The sequence below is a fragment of the Stegodyphus dumicola genome, chromosome 11 (genome assembly GCF_044657685.1).
Source record: "Stegodyphus dumicola isolate Sdum_Otavi_A_Nest chromosome 11, ASM4465768v1".
Classification (NCBI taxonomy): Eukaryota; Metazoa; Arthropoda; class Arachnida; order Araneae; family Eresidae; genus Stegodyphus; species Stegodyphus dumicola.
Genome location: NC_140778.1, coordinates 71,715,999 through 71,736,483, shown reverse-complemented (window position 1 = coordinate 71,736,483; position 20,485 = coordinate 71,715,999). Strand labels below are relative to the sequence as shown.

Genomic DNA, 20,485 nt, shown 5'->3' with positions numbered 1-20,485 from the left:
TTCGGCATATGAAATATTCCTAGAAACTTTTATGGTCTGAACTTCCTTTTCAGATTTCCATTTTGGACAAGAGCGAGAAAATGCTGGGTGATCACCCTTGCAGTTAACACACAATGGCGCAGCGGTGCACTTATCACTATCGTGGCCAACCAACGAGCATATGGCGCACGTAAGGGTGCCACGACAGGATGTCTTAGAGTGACCAAATCGCTGGCATTGGAAGCATCGCATTGGGTTGGGAATATATGGTCTTACGGGACAGTTAAGATACCCAGCCTTTATATTCTTCGACAGATCAGGCGATTTGAAGGTCAGGATCACGTGTTTCGTGTCAATCAACTGACCTTCCTTTCGCATCTTGATCCGCCTAGCACCACAGACATTTTGGTCAGCTAACTCGGAGACGAACTCTTCTTCTGAAACACACAGAAGGTCGATCTCCGAGATCACGCCTCTACAGGTATTAAGTGTTTTGTGTGCTGACACTGTTATAGCTACTTGTCCAAGTTTGGTTTGACGTAAAAGTGAAGCAGACTGGGTGGCCGAAAGAGTATCAATGAGCAAGTCTCCAGAACGGAGACGCTTTATGTTCCTTGGCTCACCTACACAGGAATGAATGTATTTGCAGACCAGGAAAGGAGACATCTTTTGTAATTCTCCAGAGGCACTGGAAACAACAACAAAGCGCGGGCAATCAGCAGATTCTTTGGCATTTGCAATGGTACGGATCTTCTTTGTAATGGATTTGTCAATAACTTCAATATCTTTGGTATTTTCATCGGTCCGGATCTTTTTGTTAATGGATTTCTCAACGATTTCTATATTTTGGTTGGTATCATTTGAGTCAGGTTTTTTAAGAATGAAAAGTGAAGCCATGTTTGTAAGAGAAAAGATTCGGGTCCGACGGCCCCGCCCACCATGGAGCCCAACAAGGGAACACAGATTCCTGTGTTAGGGCTAGCCGGACCTATACGCAAACTGAAGCCCCACAGTCGGCTTTCCCGAAAGCAGGTACTCCCGAGAGCTTGATCCCAAGCCACTGACACAAGGACTAGTGACCAGCCGATTGACACCCGTGAGGACAACTAAGGTGCCTCCCGTTTAGCTGAAGCAGAGGCCAAAGTAGTGTGTTGGGGACAGTACCTCGCCCCTCAACTACCAGGACCCTCCTTTCCAGCGACACGGGTCTCCACGCACGGCAAACACGTGGGCAGTTTTCTTGCCACTCGAGAACTAGAGACAAGGTCTGTTCCAGTCTCTCGTGACGAGCCCCAAACTCCGTAGAGAGAAACCACAAGGGAGAAGGGAAGGGGAAAAGTTCCAGCCAAGAGGAGAGGAGATGGAAAAGAGGAAAGATCACTGGGGCTCCAGGATCGTGACACCCGTCTCACCAAGAAGATGATCCCCTGAAGGGCTAGGGTACCTCGGGATTGCCACACCCATACTCACAAAAGTGAGCCCCCTGAGGGGGAAGTTAAGGCTGAAAAAGAAAGCTTAGCGACTGAACATGCATTTGAATTAGAAAAATTAAAATGTCTACTCGAAGTTAGTAAGTTCAGTTTCACTTATTTAACTACGGCAAAGCACTCGAGGGCTAACTGCCTAAGGTGAGGGATGCCTTCATAGATGTTTTAAGGGAAACTGGTCTATATACATGTTACACATGAGAAAAACAAGGAAAATGCCCCCATAAACAGTCTGTTCGCTGAGAATCGAACCCCAGATTGAACTACCAGTGTTCAGTGATTTTGTCACTCAGCCGCTAGCGGGCTTCGAAATAAATAAGAATATGCCAAAGGAATCTGTTTCTCAAGAAGTAGATCAGCCTATATTTGAACTGAGTCACATGCTTCCAAAATTTAACCTGAAGGACGAAGAGACAGGACTTATCTGACAGTGTCAACTGATGTTCATAAATGTACCTAAAACTAACTGGATCCTATACTTAATTGAATCAATATACCTGAGATAAATCAATTAGTTATTAGAGTAAACAAAGAAGATTCTAAAGATCATATAAAAGTAAAAGATATTCTTTTAAAGTGATATAGACTCACAGCTGATAGGTTTCGACAATTGTTTTCTTAACACAGAAAATCTGCAGAAATTATGTGGTAAGACTTGAAATCCTATTTTCAAGGATGGGTTAAAGAATTGAATATCTCTAGTTTTAAGCAACTACAAAACTTGATCATTGCAGATAAGCTAAAGAAAAGAACACCTCCTGATATGAAACAACATTTTACCCAAAATGAATAATCTGTTGGAGTTCACCGAAAAGCTCAATTATTATGAAAATGTAAGACTTGGCATAAAGAAAAATGCACCTCCCATTGCAAAATAAATTAAAAAAAAAAAAAAAACATGTATTAAATAAAATGTTATATTTATTCCAGAAAGAAAATTTAAACCTTTGAATCCTAAAAACAACCCGATTAAAAATACAAACTTTGACAATTCTAAATTTTCTAATTCCCGAAAAGAAAGAAAAACTTCTATTCATTGGTATGGTTGAGGATTCCCGGTTTAGTACAATCAAAGTGCCCTAAGTGATAAGTTAAAAGAAGAAACTACAACTATTGTCGATTAGGTAAAATTGTATGCAGTTGATTCAACCCAACAACTGACCAATTCCATTTTTTTAACTGCCTGTGAAGAAAAAGAAGCTTTTTGTGCCAATACAGGAGCATCAAATTCTATTGTAGGATAAAGATTCTATAAACTGTTAAAAGACTGAGGATTCACATTTAAAACAAAAAACATTACGATAGCACTAGGGAATGGCAAGGAAAGAACTGTCCAAGCTTTGACTACGATTGTAAACCTTAATGTTGAAGGAAAGCTAGTCCATATGAAAATTGCTTTGCCAGAAGCAAAAGGTAACAGGTGTTACTTGGAACTGACTTTCTGCAAGCTCCGGGAATAGTGCTGAATATCTAGACTGGTTTTGGTATTTTAGTGAAAACGCACAGAGGTGGTACTCATTTTACAAAGAACCATCTGAAACTGAAGTGACTCAAAAAGTAATATCTTCAGAAATAACAAAATGTCCTGTTACTCCTGTTGCAATGCTGGAAACGACAGACTCCATGAACTATATAGAAGATGGAAGAAAACATTTGACATGAGAATAACAGGATGATTTAATTTCATTGTTAGAATAGTGTGAAACTGCTTTCAGCCAGGGAGAGATCCCACTTCTCACTGAATCTTAACTGAAGAATTTTCTTATGCTACAGCTTACCCAGAAGACTGATTAGTGATAATGGCACACAATTTGTTACCACCGCAGTGTAGCAAACATGCATCTTCCTTGAAATTAAACAAGAATGCGTAAACGCTACACATATTCTTATATGCGCAGAGTTTCTGCGCATATAAGAATATGCCATTTGGCATATTCTTATATGCGCAGAAAGTTTGTAGCTTTGAGGTCTGGATTATGGACATCCGGATTAAAGACTTTGTACTGTGATAAAAGACAGACTTATTATGAGCCTGGTGAACAAGTATGGATAACTATGCATCCAATGAGCAAATCCATAAACAAGAAAAGTAAAAAATTGATGTCTAAACATAAAGGTCCATATCTCGTAATTATTCATAGATCTCCCACAACATATGACACAGCAGATGCTGCTAATTCTGATCTAGTATTAGGTACTTATCAAATCATTATGATGAGACCCTATGAACTATTTCCATCAAAAGACCAAGATACTGTGGTACTAAGAAAAAGAGGCAGACCTTGAAAAATTGGACTATTCAAAGCGAACTCCTCATCAAAACATCTTCAAAGCCCAAGAGGAAATCCGTAATCTAATAGTAAATGGCAACAATAAGAAAAAGTTTTAAAAAAAACTAACAACTCAAATGTTAGTTCGAGATTCAGCAGATATTTGCCTGGGCTTAACTTTTCCTCTTGTCCCAAAGTCAGCTTCTTTGTACTTCTTTTATTAATTTTGGCATGTAATTCTTGTAGCATTTGTGTTTTATTTAAATTTATTTTGTTTAATGTACAAAGTTTATTTTAAAATTTAAATTTTGTGAGTTACTTAAAATTTTCAGCTGTCTATTTTTAAAAAGTGAAAATAGAATCCTTCTTTTACTTTTATTAAGCTCAAGTGTATATTGAAGTTTTAACAGTTCCTGGGTACTTGTAACTATGGTCGGTGTGCAATATTGAGATTATATGCGATGCCAAGTTTGTGCAATTTTCTGATTTTTGTTTCATGAAAGCAGATCACTGTGTGCATGGAGTGAACACAATAAAAAAAATTACAGAATGCTTTCTTAAAAAAGGCAAGTATATTTTATTTGTATTTTAACTTGCTAAAATGTGTTTTCTTTTGAATTACTGAAAATGTTTGCCACCACCCAGCCAATATAGTGCTTAAAGACACTGTCTATTGTAACGCAACAAATAATCTAGTTTCTACCAATTGCATATATTTTGTACATAATTTTTTTTTTTTTTTTTTTGTAAATACAGTTTCATGTATAAGCAAATAGAACTCCTAATAAAGCAGAAGATTAAATTAAAACAACTAATACTACCAGACGTACTAAAGAAAATCTTATAATATCTATCAAGTAGGTTCTACTCTTATATTCCCTAAGATCACCAAATGTGGCGATATATGTTCTGCGCTGGTTTTTGGCATAATTGCGGTGGTTTTGGGGACAATGTTGTTTGCATGGCAACCCTTTTGACATTGAAACTTTATTCTTTTGTTGCAGTGGTTTAGTTGCTCACTGGTTCGTGTCGTATGTGTTTTGAAATCGCCTATGTTGCAATGATAGATGTGGTAGCAAGATTATAGTCGCATATTTTAGATTGTGTGGAAAGTAAATTTAGTATTAAAAAGTATGATGGTGGAGTTGTTAATGAGTCTTTTGTTCACGGGTGTGTTTATGAGGATCGAAGTGTATTTTTGGACTTTTTGTGGGACTTTTAAAACAGAGTCCAAAACGTGAAGCTGCTGCGAGAACTCGGACGAAGAGGGGCATTTCTGATAGTTCTTGTGTTGATTTGCAGTCAAATGCTTGCTGGTAAAGTATGTGGCTGTCAGCGGAGTTTAAGGCTTGGATCATGGTTTTCGTGTAGTAATTAACTTTGGAGGAAGTTCTTATCGTTACTTTCGAAATTTTGAATCGCAGAAAGCCATGTGATATACCAAAATCATGGCACATTTGTTCACAGACGTTATGTGACTGCAAAATTTTATTAACGAATGTAATATGGTAAGTACATTTTATTTTGTACAATGTTATATTCATTATTTTTTACTATGAATTTCTGTTGTTATTGTTGTTTTTTGAATTGTTAGTAATTTTAGTTATTTTAGTTTATTTTGTTGATTTATGCGCAATGCCTAGATTGTGCAATTTGTAGATATTTTTTTAAGTTTAAACAAGATGCTGTGCACATGGTATTCTTTGAAATTTATTGTTGTTATGTTAATTTATTAAAGCGAGGTGTGCGTAGTTCGTGGATTCGTTCATTGCCTAGATTGTGCAATTCGTAGATTTTTTTTTTAAGCTAAAACATATTGCTGTGTGCATGGATTCTTGTCAAATATTTTTGGTTAGAAACTTTACATTTTTGCTATCTAAACTTCTTGTTTTTGTTTTGGATTTTTAGCTTAAATGTGTGTTCAAAACATGGTTTTTTGCATGTGCGAAAACCGTGTTGTTGGAGACATTTTAGGCTTAAAGTTCGAAATGTAGACAAAAAATTTAGATAGTAATATGGCACCACGGAGTTTCTTGCCAAGCGAGGGCATATATAAGAGTAGTCCCATCTAGTATTTTATGAATTGTCAGCTTTCATGCAATATTATGCAAACAAGAATGATACTTAAATTCAAGCATTCTGTATTTATGTATGTTCTAAAATTTTCATTAAACAGATTCAAATTTATATTTGAAAAAAAGTCAAGTATTGCAAACATATCGCATGAATGGGAACTACTCTTATATGCGCCCTCAGGTCGCCAAATTTCTCGCCAAACACCTTTGGCAGGAAACTCCACGGTGCCATATTACTATCTAAATTTTTTGTCTACATTTCGAACTTTAAGCCTAAAATATCTCCAAAAACGTGCACACAATTTAAGCTAAAAATCTGAAACAAAAACAAAAAATTTAGATAGCAAAAACGTACAGTTTCTAACCAAAAATATTTGACAAGAATCCATGTACACAACAATATGTTCTAACTCAAAAAAAAAAAAAAAAAAAATCTACAAATTGCACAGTTTAGGCAACGAAAGAATACACTACACACACCTCACTTTAATAAATTAACATAACAACAATAAATTTGAAAGAACACCATGTACATAGCATTCTGTTTAAACTTAAAAAAAAAATTACAAATTGCACAATCTAGGCATTGCACACAAATCAACTAAATAAACTAAAATAACTAAAATAAATTACCAACAATTCAAATAACAAAAATAAATTACAAACATACAAATAACAACAGAAATTCATAGTACAAAAACAATGAACATAACATTCTACAAAATAAAATGTACTTACCATAATACATACATGAATTCAACAAAAGTGCCACGATTTTGCTATATCACGCCTTTCTGCGATTTAAAATTTTGAAAGTAATGAAAAAAACTTCCTCCAAATTTAACTTACTACATGAAAACCACAATCCAAATCTTACACTCTGCTGACAGCCACATACTTTAGCAGCAACCATTTGACTGAAAAACCACACAAGAATACCCTTCTTCGTCGGAGTTCTTATATCAGCTCTGGATTTCGGACATGCCAAACTCTGTTTTGAAAGTCCGGACTTCCAAAGAAACTCCAAAAATGCACTTCGATCTGCATAAACACACCCGTGAACAAAAGACTTGTTAACAACTCCAGCATCATACCTTTTAATACTAAGTTTACTTCCAACACAATCTGAAATACGCGACTGAAATCTTGCCACCATGTCTGTTTGACGTTTTCAACATCAAAAGGGTTGCCATACAAACAGCATTATCCACCAAACGATCCCACAGTATGGAATTGCACCAAAGACCAGTGCAAAACACATATTGCCACATTTGGTGATCTTAGGGCGCATATAAGAGCCCATGAATGTATCATCATTTAATTATAAAGAATTTTGTTGTACATAAACCATTACTTTTGCTTTCCTCACAGGTTTGCAATTCTTGAACTTCCATTGTACAATTAAATGTCTTTTGAGCTCTGACTTAGCTCAATGGCCAACTCGAACAGCATGAATCGCTTCTAATTCTATCAACAATGTGAATATTTTATGTCTCTACAACTACAACTGACAGAAATCTGCTGTGACTCTGATATGTTTATTCATTTGCCATACTGGTAAAAGTGCTTTTTGCTCTTTGCACAAATATATTAAAGCTACTGCTTAGGGCAGAATTATTAGATTATAGGTAAACAGCAACCTTGCTGAAGCCTATTGAACTGAGATGTTCCAAGTGAGACAAATGGACCGAGTTAAAATCCCAGAGTAGGCATATATGCTTGTAAACATATAATGTGCATTGCAAGGAAAGATTTAAAATACATGGTGAGCCGAAATCCTATCAAGAGGCTGGAAGTAGGAGAAGAGGGTGGGAAACCCTCAGATTGCCGACTATGGTGTTCTTTCTCAAAATATCATCTCAGGTGGAAGCTTAATAGTTAGCAAACCTCGGCAATACTTAATATGCATAGCTAAGATAAAAAGGCACTGGCTTTGTTTCAGCTTCTATCCGATAATGTTTGCCTGAATAGCGATTAATATCAATGGGTAGACAATCATTTTAAAAAAGTCGACAAAATTACCAACTTGCATCTAATAAGTATCTTTTCCTAGAGTGTTGATCCCCCTGGAGTTGTATATACTGGTTTAGTATATTGTTATGATAGTAGTGGCTCTTGTAAATACAATAACACAGACCCCATTCCTATGGCCAGAAAGGGCAGCTAATGCTGTCCGCAGTCATAGCTTAGTGCATCTGAGTGGGCTAAAACGATGGCCAGTAAGTTTTTGCCTTCTTCCCCCCCGGTGGTCTCCGAGATCTGTGGTGAAAAAAGAGCGCCCATGCTGCTTTGGGGGGCTCTAAAGAAAGTTCTTAAAAACGTCTGCATTGTTGAATTGAGGTTTTTAATAGCATAGCAAGCAAATTTGTTCTAATCCCTCTTTTGGGGCTTTTTCTGTGGACACTGAGCAGCCCTCCCGCCTAGTACGGAAGTTATTCATGTGGTGTTGCCTTAGTTGCAGGAAAGATAAATGCAAAATTTGATTGATTACTACAGTGTTAAATTAGTGGACTACAGCTTTGAGAAATTTATGAAAGTTTTATTTTGATCCAAAGTTTTATACTGCAAGCACAGCCAGCACCACAGCAGTGTAACCAGAGCTGACAGCACCATGAAGCAAAATTTTAGAATTTCAACAGGCAATGGATGGCAGAATTCATTAAATATTTACATTTACTGCACTGGACAATAAAAAACATAGCGCTGTCCCCGACTGCAGGCTCATTTTGCAATTTGCCTATTGCAACATTCTCCTTCATAGCAGAGCATGATTATTTTGATGCTCATTCGTTTCACATTAAACTGAAAAGCTCTCTTTGCAACTATAATAATCAATAAATTATGCTCATTTCAACTCATGCTCTGCATTATATTCCTTTAATCATACAATTAAAAAAAATGGGAAACCAGAAGGCAAATGGCATCAATATAACAACCATTTGGCACTTGCAAATAAATAAATACTTTCTATGATCAGAAATATAATACTTTTTATAGTAAAAAAATACAGTATTTTCTATTAAACTTCCTATAAAAGAAAAAATGAAATAGATGGTTTTACAATCATGAATCAAGGAATTAGTAATGAAGGGAAAATAAGAAAAATTATTTATGTACGATAAAATCAAACAATTTACAACTGCTGAGGCAGATAGCCCTAGTGTGCTTTGCCATAATTAAATACACCAACACCACACCTTACAACTGCTGGGAACACTTACATAAAATGGCTCTGGATGTTGCAAAGTATAGATCTCATCTGAAGCAAGACGAAAACACACTGGTATTTGGCCATCCCATATTTCTCTAAGCACTTCTCGATCTTCGGCCATGCTATCAACATAAATGAATAAAACTTTACAAAACACACGTGAAGTCCTTATATATGCAAAAAAAATTCCTAGATAAGAAGAAAAATAAAAACCTTGAGTACATTTAAATTTAGGAAATAAATTAATTTTTCATTAAATTATAGATAAATAAAGTATACATAGGAAGTCAGTAATCCAATTTAATGGCATTTAATTAGCAGCTTTCATAATTTTCCAATATTAAAATAAATGCAATATTTTGAAATTTTAAGCTATTAAAATAATCATTAGTTCTTGATTAAAAGTGTGACTAATATGGAATGCTAAAAGTAAAAGACTGTATATAATTTAAATATTTACAGTATATTATAATAAACAGAAAAGTAGTAAAATGTTCTCAGAAATAGGTCTAATATAATTGGCAATAGAGGCGTTCGATATACCATGACCATGAATGTACAAATACTCATATGCTGTAAAATTACTTCAAAGAAAAGAGTGTTATATGTATGATCTCCTACACCCCTTATATCAATCATTTACAGATTAAAATGGGCATTTAAAATACAAAAATTTCTGACGTGTGATCACGAAAACTTTCCTCTTGTAATAGTTCATTTTAATGGCTACAAAGCTAAAATAAAGCAAGTAATTCACTTGCAATTTTCTCACCTACCTGTTTAACAATAATGTAAACCCTGATTACCTAAAAAACAATAAAATAAGGTAGCAGCATCTGCACCCAATTTTAACTTATTTTTATGACTTATTGTTTAGCATATTCAATGCACTTGAATTAGAGTAAATATTCACAATGATGAATTTACTCCTGTACATTCTGTAGACGAATTTACTGAAAAGTGAAAGCTAATTCCATATTGCCAAATTTGAAAAACAAAATTTAACCGGTGAATAGATTAAATTTTTCATATTTGCTATGTAAAGAATTGTAAATAAAAATCTTTTCCCATTTCATAGGAATGAAAAATTTCTACTTCTTTTGAAATAAAAATGAGATTTTAATAGTTAATTCTCAGAGTGAAAAAAAAAAGAACTATTACACGATTTTTAACTACTACTTCAACTTCTCTGTGTAACGAAAACAACGTGAAAACCATAAAATGGATCGAGTTGTGTAAGTTATTTATTTGTTTTATTTTGTGAATCCTTATGTCTGTGAATTTTATGATATGTAATCACTCTGAAATTAAATATCTGCGTATGATATTCATTAATTGTAAAACAACTGTTAACTCCTCTAATGTTGCTGTACTTTATCAGCTGCTTAGCCGGCAATTTTTTACCAATCTTGTAACATGTGTAATTGTTAAGCAGTAAGATACTTTTTCGTTACGCACATGCCACTAGTGCTACCGTAGGGTGCGTTATATAATCTTTCACAGACACCAAAAAGCCTGACAGGTTCAGAGCAGAAAAGTACCAGTAATAGTAGTAGCTAAGAATAGACGTGTGTGTAAAAATGAGACATAAATATGAATCACATAATTATAAATTATAAACTACCTAAAAAACAAATAATGCAGTCATCAATTTCCTACAAGTGCCTAACACAGTAACTGAAAAAAGTGATTGTTTGAAATATGAATCCACAATGTATTATTCGTGTTTAATCATGTTCTATTCATGTATCGAATCAACATTACACTCTGTGCACTGAAATCGAAATTCATAACCACTTCATGAATTTTTCCTACATGTATGAAAAATTTATGAAATAGGCATGAATCATCAATATGTATATTTATGGGTTCTCTTAAATTGGATCCTAGCAGAGTCCACACCCTTGGTGCACTCACTTACATGGCACGTATCGATGTTTACATGGACAAAGTCAAGAGAGTGTGCAATGCCAAGTTTGTGCAATTCTCCGATGTTTTTTAAAGTGAAAATAGGTTGATGTGTACATGGATACCAAGTTTATGCGATTCTTTGACTTGTTATTTTCAAGTTGGTGATTTTTCACTTTCCCAGTTTGTTGCCAAGGGTGTGAACTCTCCTAGGTTTTTACCCTCTTCTGTTTTCAGGACCGGATTCAGAAATATATGTGTGTATGCAAATGTGTATGTGTTTCTTTACATGCACATACATGTACATATACAGTCAAAAGTCGTTAATCCAGACTCGTCAGGACTTCGGCGATTCCGGATTATAGATCATCAGTTTAAATCTGGTAAGATGGCATGCAGAAATTATAAAATTAAAAATATGAAACCGTAATTTATGAAATAAAGAACAATTATGATCAAAATTTACAAAAAAAAAAGATTAATATATATTTGTTTACTTTATTAAACATTTCTTTCAATGTAAGTTGTTTAAGTTGCTTCGTTTTATGTGATAATACTTTCTCTTTAATTCTATAAACAGACATAATTTCTTGTTAAGTTACAAAGTTCCGCTGTTCAAGTAATATAATTGCTGTGTCGAGAATACCGACTAATTTGTCAATCGAAATTTTTTTGTTTTCAATAACCTCTGTGTCACTTTCTTCACTATCAGAAGCAAAATAAAATGATGATGAATTTGATTTAAATCATATCGAAGACACAGTACATTGAGATGAAATACTACATTTAGTAAGGAATTATATGCCGAATAAAATAAAAACATCTACCCTGAAGATAAGGATAGTGCTGACACATCAACTTCCAATTCATTGCGCGCCGCGGCGTTCCCCCCCCCCCCTGCTGCCGCAGAGCAGCGTGAAATGGATAAACAGATTTCGGAATGGTTAGAGAAACATATGTCTTTATCCATTTTTTGAAGCAATTCCACTTTTTGCTTGAGGGACATCAAAATATACAGCTCCAGCATCGGAAATTCTATTTGACATGATCGAAAGTTCAAGCTTACTTTTATAAAATTGCTCTAACAGTCTGCAAAAAATAATAAGCCAGATCCAATTTGAAGATTAAGGAACAACGCAATCTGCAACATTAACTGAAATAGATAATTAGATAATTTTAGCTTATACCGTCCGTTATAAATTAAACGCGCATGCGTAAACGTATTATGCGCACACGCATATGCGCAGCCGTAAAGGTCTTATGTGCATGCGTCAAAGCGACGCTTGTGCAGAAAGTTTGTAGCTGTGAGGTCTGAATTAATGACTTTTGACTGTACTGCCTAAAATCCACTGTCGTGGATGAACTCTACTAGAATGATTCTTTCTGTTTTTCCGATTGAATGTTTTCTCATCATATCATTATGCATTTCCCTCATTGAGTTGTTCCAATCAACAACTTCTGTATGTTCCATGTTTAATTGCTTGTTGGATCATCGTAATGAAGTGAGTTCCTCGCTTCGATAATACGTAAATCGCAATGCAGTGAGAAACAAAATTCACGATCTATTAAATCAATGCCCATGTGAAGATTCTTTTACTTTTTAAAATTTCTGATTTTGCATCTTCAAATAAGTCTCTTCTCCAGTGTACAAATGCACCTCATGAGCATTTTCACAAATTCTTTCGCAGAGCAAAATAAATTTGTGTTGTAAAAAAGGCTATTGCGGCGTCTTTCGTCTATGGCAGATTGAAAATAGTAAGCATTTTTGCGAAGAAAAATTTCTTAAATGGATGAAGCACAGATGACATGCCTATAGACTGTTGAATACAGTGAAAAACGCTTGCAGTCTTCCAATTCTCACCATGTGCCGACTCGCACCAAAATCGCCATTAATTCACACCGAGGCTGTGGAATTTTTATAAAAGAACAGTATCCAAATTTTTATAACAAAATTTCTGAATTTTGTTTTCCACCAAGTTCACACAGAAATTGTAATAATCCAAATTCAGAATATGCATTTTGGTTAATCTTTGGATTATAGTAACTTAACAATTTTTTGGCGAAAATTTGGCGACCAACTCTGCTACAGCAACCCTCTATTTTTTTTTTCGCCTCCATTTTGTCTTCACGAAGTAAAGACATGTTTCTTTTCTTTTTATTTACTCAACACTTTTTCCAACAATCTCCTAGCTGAATTACACTTATGCTAGAAATTTTATGGAACAAAACTACTTAATCATGACAAATATTAACTGCAAAATTGGGAAAAAGTGCAGAATCGCAAACTCCTTGCCTCGTTTTTCAGAACCGCACATACACAGTAACCATGTACATGTCGACTTAGTTTTACTTAAAAAAAATCCCAGAATTGCAAAAAAATGGCATAGCGCACACTCTTGACTTTATCCATCTACACTGCTATTTTCTCATAAATTACAAAAATTTGCACGAAAATGCAGGAAAATTTTGTGAATCTTTAAACTCGGTAAAAAGCACATATATGAAATTACCTGATCGCGAAAAAGTATATACACTTTCCAAGGATGAACATTTGCACGTATAAAATAAATAAAATATCCAAAAACTTTTACCTCTAAATTATCTATTATAAACGTCACCAACGAATTTATAACGCATTAAAAATGATTGCAAATACTTCGTGTCAAATATTTAAATTATTTCCATGCATGTTTACTTCCACTGAAATGTATACCAAATTGCTACAAACATATAATTCACAAAATAACTATCATTTAATTAAAATATAATTAAATTAAAAAACACTACTTAAAATATAAATAAGCACATACATTAAATTAATAAAAATTAGCTTACAATCCTAATTACTTTAAACTAAATCATTGCTAATAACAATTTTCCAATAATACCATATTAATTTATTTACTCCTTACATTTAGAACAATGCATAAAAATAATATCCTCAAATAATTAAAAATACTAACTTACCTAATCTTCTTCAGAATCTTCATTACGTCGTGGATAAACTTTTCTTATTTCCTCCGAAGTACTTTTATTAAGCAGGTAGAATATACTGCTTAATAAAACTTAATAAGCAATCTTTACTTCTATCTCGCACAACCTTAAAAAAACACTTATTACTACCCCTTTCAATCCCACTAAATACAGTCAAAAGTCGTTAATCCGGACTCGTCAGGACTTCAGCGATTCCGGATTATAGATCATCAGTTTAAATCTGGTAAGATGGCATGCAGAAATTATAAAATTAAAAATATGAAACTGTAATTTATGAAATAAAGAACAATTATGATCTAAAGGGTGTCAAAATTTACAAAAAAAAAAAAAAGCTTAATATTTATTTGTTTACTTTATTAAATATTTCGGTTGATCTTTACAATATGGTAACTGGTAGTTTGGCGACATTTTGGAGGCGATAAAGGTTACTACCTGGGACTTTGGTAATAATGTGAGCAGTACTCAGTTCCGATTACGCATTATTTTGTGTGAGGGAAATGAGAGATCATGGGATATGTCATGTGATATTAATGGACGAATTAGGGTTCTTTAATCGGAACAGGGGGAAATCGGGAAAAAATCTGGAAATTTTGTATTTGGCTTTATTCTGTGTTGTGTGAAACAGTGTTTATGAATTTTTGGATCCCATGGCCGTAACTAAAGTGAATTCGAAATGGGTATTTATGTATGTATTAATTTAATGTATGTGCTCATTTATATTTTAAGTAGTGTTTTTGAATTTAATTATATTTTAATTAAATGATAGTTATTTTGTGAATTTTATGTTTGTAGGAATTTGGTATACGTTTTAGTTGAAGTAAACGTGCATGGAAATAATTAAAATATTTGACACTAAGTATTTGAAATGTTTGCAGTATGAATTCGTTGGTGACGTGTATAATATAATAAATAATTTAGAGGTAAAAGTTTTTGGATATTTTATTTATTTTATATGTGGAAATGTTCATATTTGGAAAGGGTAAATACTTTTTCGCGATCAGGTAATTTCACATATGTTCTTTTTACCGGGTTTAAAGATTGAGAAAATTGTCATGTATTTTCGTGAAATTTTTCTAATTTATGAGAAAAAAGCAGTGTACATGGATATAGTGAAGAGTGTGCGCAATGCCATTTTTCTGCAATTCTGGGATGTTTTTTTAAGTAAAAATAAGTCGACGTGTACATGGTTTAGTGATATTTTAATTAAATGATAGTTATTTTGTGAATTTTATGTTTGTAGGAATTTGGTACACGTTTAAGTTGAAGTAAACGTGCATGGAAATAATTTAAATTTTTGATACTAAGTATTTGTAATGCTTGCGGTATGAATTCATTGGTGATGTGTATAATGTAATAGATGATTTAGAGGTAAAAGTTTTTGGATATTTTATTTATTTATATGTGGAAATGTTCATATTTGGAAAGGGTAAATACTTTTTCGCGATCAGGTAATTTCATATATGTTCTTTTTACCGGGTTTAAAGATTGAGAAAATTGTCATGTATTTTCGTGAAATTTTTCTAATTTATGAGAAAAAAGCAGTGTACATGGATATAGTGAAGAGTGTGCGCAATGCCATTTTTGTGCAATTCTGGGATTTTTTTTAAGTAAAAATAAGTCGGCGTGTACATGGTTTATGTGTATGTGTTATTTTGAAAAACGCGTAAGGAGTATGGTATTGTGCACTTTTTCCCAATTTTGCAGTGAATATTTGTCATGATTAAGCAGTTTTGTTTGATAAAATTTCTAGCGTAAGTGTAATTCGGCTAGTAGATTGTTGGAAGAAGTGTTCAGTAGATAAAAAGAAAAGAAACATGTCTTTACTTCGTGAAGACAAAATGGCGGTGGGGAAAAAAAAGAGAGGGTTGCTGTAGGAGAGTTGGTCGCCAAAAAATCGCCAAGTTACCATAATGTAAAGATCAACCAATATTTCTTTTAATGTAATTTGTTTCATTTTTTATGGGATAATACATTCTCTTTAATTCTTTAGACAGACATAATTTCTTGTTCAGTTACAAAGTTTCGCTGTTCAAGTCCTATAATTGCTGTTTCGAGAATACCGACTAATTTGTCAATTGAAATTTTTTACCTCTAAATTATCTATTACAAACATCACCAACGAATTTATAAGAAAACATTAAAAATGGTTACAAATACTGAAAGGCATACTTAAAAGGTATTGTATTCGTCAGTATTAAAAATAGTGATAACTAATACTCTTGTTAATATTTCATTAAATTTTGTAACATACTTATGCATTCAGAGATAAAAAGAATTAAATGAAGCTGCTGTCACCTAAAAAAGCATTTGTGCAAAACAAAGTAACAGAGGCGCATAACTTTTGGCCTGCTTACAAACATCTTCACAAGCTAAACATGCACACAATCTGTGATATGTGACTTGTGACATCATCTTGCATATGTTAAAAATATTATGAAGTATCTATAAACATATTTTCACAATCATTCATTTGTAAAGTACCAAAAATACAGATTATGTTGTGTATACATTCACTCTGGCAACAAGCACGGTATATGCCAGTGTCACTTAGGGTTTGAGTTATGAGTATGTCGAAGTGTTGTCTTGCATATCAAATATGCTTTTGTATGAAATATTAATGTAAAATTTTAATATTTATTATTAATTATTATCAATTTTCTCCCACAGGAAACCTAAAACCAAAGTGGGAAAACGTGCTTTAGAAAAAAAAGAACCCAAACTCATTGAAAATGATAAGAAAACCATCTTTGTACGTGGTACGAATGCAAATAGTATTGTTCTTCAAGCCATGAAAGACTTTGTAAGTATTGAAATTTTGTAATGTGTGGAACTTTGTTATACAAAATTTAAAGCATTTGCTGTTTTTTTTTTACTTTTATAGGATGTTATATACCAGACGCATTTCTGCACCAGTTTGATACTTCCACTGAAAAAATATATTTTCATCATCAGTTCATTTTAACTGCACTAATTTTTTTTTTAATTATAAGAAATATATTTGTACAATTAGAATGCTCACTTATGCCTGAATAAGGAAAACCGCTGATCACTGTTAATTGTGGTAGTTCAGTCCAGGTTTCAAATCCTGGCAAATGGGCTGACTGCATGAGCATTTTGAGGTTTTTTCCCATGTGTAGACTAGATATGAGCCAGTTTCTGTGAAAATCACAGGGTATCCTTCCCTTTCTGTGTAGCGCCTAATGGCAGAGCATGTAACAATAAATATGCGTAGAATAATTATTTTGGTTCTGGATTATCTGCACCCTCACTAGAAAGCTAAAAAAATATTATTAAAGAACACACCATGTCAACAAAAGACAAACATGTGACAACCTACAGTGTAGCCGGAAAGTAGTTATATGGTACTCCAGATGTTTGTGTGGCATCCAAGTTGACTTTAATTTCTTTGTATATTTGCACCAGCAATGACTACAGATTCTGATCCCTCTCATAGGAATTTCAGCATTTTGCGTAGTAGTGGATTGTGCGCTGCAGTTTTCATTCGCTTGCATGAAGATATTATTGATCATTTTCCCCCTTCTCATTTTAGGATTTTAGAGCCAAGTTTGAGCAATTCTCTGGTATATTTTGTAGTGAAGCCAGATCGCTGTGTACATGGGAAGAACAAAGCACACACACAAAAAAAGGAGAACTGTACGTGTTCTGCTATTTATGGGGAAGAGTAATGGAAAAACGTTTTTAAAAAAGTTTCTAATAATATTCTGTGCTTGCATATTTTTCCACTGATTATATTTGACAAACTGCTGCAAATGAGTGTATTTTGGTGCTAGTAATGGGTAAAGCAAAATAAATGACATGAAAATACGCTGAAACTGAGAAGCTGTGGAATTTGGCACAATAAGAAACACCACATAGATTTGTATTTAAATGAATCAATGTAGTGTTAAATTCTCAAAGAAAGTGGTGATTTTATTGCTGTTTTAAACACTGTTTGTGATTCTTAGCTGTTGGAATAATTAGATACTTTTAATGAATTTTTTGAGATGCTGAACACTGGTAGTTTGGTTCCTGCCAAACGGGCATACTGCATGGGCGTTTTCGTGGTTTTCCCCATGTGTCACGTGTATACGAGCCAGTTTCCCTTAAAAAGTTGTCCCATCCCTTAAGCAGATAGCACTTGTGTGCTTTGTTGTATATCAAATACATCCTCTTAATGAATTTTTGGTACAACTCTAATATACGCCCTAATTTCACCAAATGTAGCGATATGTGTTCTGCGCTGGTTTTTGGCGAGATTGCGTGTTCTATGGCAACCCTGTTGACGTTGAAAAATCTTTCGCTGGAGCTCGTTGGTTCGCCTCTGTGTCTGAGAAGATGGGGGGAAAGATAAAATGGTAGTTGTTGAATTGAAGTTCGGCAAAAGGAAATATGATTGTGGCTATCCTGTTGAGGGGTAGTGGGTATTTAGAAGTGTGGAAAGAGGGTCTGGGAGATTATTTTTAATGGCAGTGCATGATGGAAGTAGGGATTTGTGATTTTATTTATTTGTGAACCATAGTATAAATTTTCTGGATAGTGTGTCTGGCTGTCATGTAAATATGATAGTGATTACGTGGCGGTATGAAATTTATATTTCTGCTATTTGAAAACGCATTAATTCATAGTAAGTGCATTTTATTTTATCCTTGTTCTTATTTTGTAGAATGTTATGTTCATTGGTTCTTTAGTATGAATTTCTGTCGTTTTGTTGTTTTTTTAAATTGTTTGAAATTTATTTTAGTTTATTTTGTTGATTAGTATCTAGACTGTACAATTCGTTAATGTTTTTTAAAGTTGAAACAGAACGCTGTGTACATGGTATTATTTAAAATTTATTGTTGTTATGTTATTTTATTAAAGCGAGGAGTGCGTAGATCGTAGATTCCTTCCTTGCCTAAATTGTGCAATTCGTAGAATTTTTTTAAAGTTTAAACAGGATGCTGTGTACATGGTATTCTTTGAAATTTATTGTTGTTATGTTAATTTATTAAAGCGAGGTCTGCGTAGTTTGTAGATTCATTCGTTGCCTACATTGTGCAATTCGTAGATGTTTTTTTAAGTTAAAACCTGTCGCTGTGTACATGGATTCTTGTCAAATATTTTTGGTTAGAAACTTTACGTTTTTGCTATCTAAATTTTTTGTTTTTGTTTCGGATTTTTAGCTAAATTGTGTGTTCAAAATGTAGTTTTTGCATGTGCGAAAACCGCGTTTTTGGAGACATTTTAGGCTAAAAGTTCAAAATGTAAACAAAAAATTTAGATAGTAATATGGCAGCGTGAAGTTTCTCGCCAAGAATATTTGGCGACGGGAGGGCGCATATCAGAGTAGTTCCGAATTTTTTACATATTGTAATTTTTATGGAAGAAAGGGTGCATCAGCATAAATAGCGTACTCGAGAGAAATGGTGTGGGAAAAACTAAAATTACACAGAAACGCCGTCGTAAACACTGCAATAAACTAAATTGACATTTAATTTATTGCAGTGTTTACGCCGGTGTGACATCATCATGAACCTTATAGACGCAACACCGTGACCTGTGTGAACCATAACTCAAACCATGACACCATGAAACATAACTCAAAAATAAATTATTGGTAAGAAATTTTGAAAATATATTTATGTTCACAAGTATATTTATATCTGCTCACTAAAGAAGTCCATGTTTGTAATACTCATACTATATTATAAAAAATATTGGTATTATAAACTCATATAAAATATATCATACTATATTATAAAAAATTTCAGTAATAAATTTTATCATCAAGATAACATTTTGAAAGTGCTCCCAAATTTGGCAACTGCTAAAGTATGTTAACCCTTTGGTGCGCGCAATATTATTTTTATAATTTTTTTTAACTAAAAACTCTAGAAATTGAATATTATGATCCTAGAGACAAATAATGTATGAATTAAAAAAAATCTACTCATGCCCATTGTTTTGTGGATGGTGGTTCACACTGTGAAACCACCGCATGTCTAGGATTTTGAAACTTACCTAGGAGAAAAAAACTTACCTTTTTCCGTGCGCGTTTCCAGTAAATGACAAAATTTATGAATTTAAAAAAAAAAAATGCATTTAAGAATTGCATAATATATATTTTTCACATTATTTTACAAACTAAATTGTCATAAAAAATTAAAAAATAAACATTTATGTAATTTTTCTGGGTTGATCTCTACAATATGGTAACTGGTAGTTTGGCGACATTTTGGAGGCGATAAAGGTTACTACCTGGGACTTTGGTAATAACGTGAGCAGTACTCAGCTCCGATTACGCATTATTTTGTGTGAGGGAAATGAGAGATCATGGGATATGTCATGTGATATTAATGGACGAATTACGGTTCTTTAATCGGAAAAGGGGGGAAATCGGGAAAAAATCTGGAACTTTTGTATTTGGCTTTATTCTGTGTTGTGTGAAACAGTGTTTGTTAATTGTTGGATCCCATGGCCGTATCTAAAGTGAATTCGAAATGGGTATTTAGTGATATTGAAAAGGGTAGTAATAAATGTTTCTTTAAGGTTGTGCGAGATCGAAATAAAGATGTATTATTA

The 20,485-nt window shown here is 33.6% G+C and overlaps 2 protein-coding genes across 3 annotated transcripts in view; one reads left to right on the top strand and one right to left on the bottom strand.

The window, feature by feature from the left end:
* The window catches only part of Atg5 (autophagy protein 5), a 48,836-nt gene extending 38,840 nt beyond the window's left edge, over positions 1-9,996 (bottom strand). Inside the window, exons 1-2 of one of the 2 annotated variants that reach the window (XM_035373042.2) lie at positions 9,799-9,996; positions 9,033-9,211 (exon numbers count right to left, since the gene is read on the bottom strand). In XM_035373042.2, coding sequence (XP_035228933.1) covers positions 9,033-9,143 — 111 coding nt within the window. In that variant the 5' untranslated portion in view covers positions 9,144-9,211; positions 9,799-9,996. The remainder of the gene's footprint in view (positions 1-9,032; positions 9,212-9,798) is intronic. The other variant, XM_035373043.2, reaches the window with a different exon arrangement.
* Positions 9,997-10,106: 110 nt separating this feature from the next.
* The window catches only part of Non3 (Ribosome production factor 2-like protein Non3), a 42,144-nt gene continuing 31,765 nt past the window's right edge, over positions 10,107-20,485 (top strand). Inside the window, exons 1-2 of the mRNA XM_035373041.2 lie at positions 10,107-10,257; positions 16,592-16,724. Of these exons, the coding sequence (XP_035228932.1) occupies positions 10,244-10,257; positions 16,592-16,724 (147 nt within the window). The 5' untranslated portion in view covers positions 10,107-10,243. The remainder of the gene's footprint in view (positions 10,258-16,591; positions 16,725-20,485) is intronic.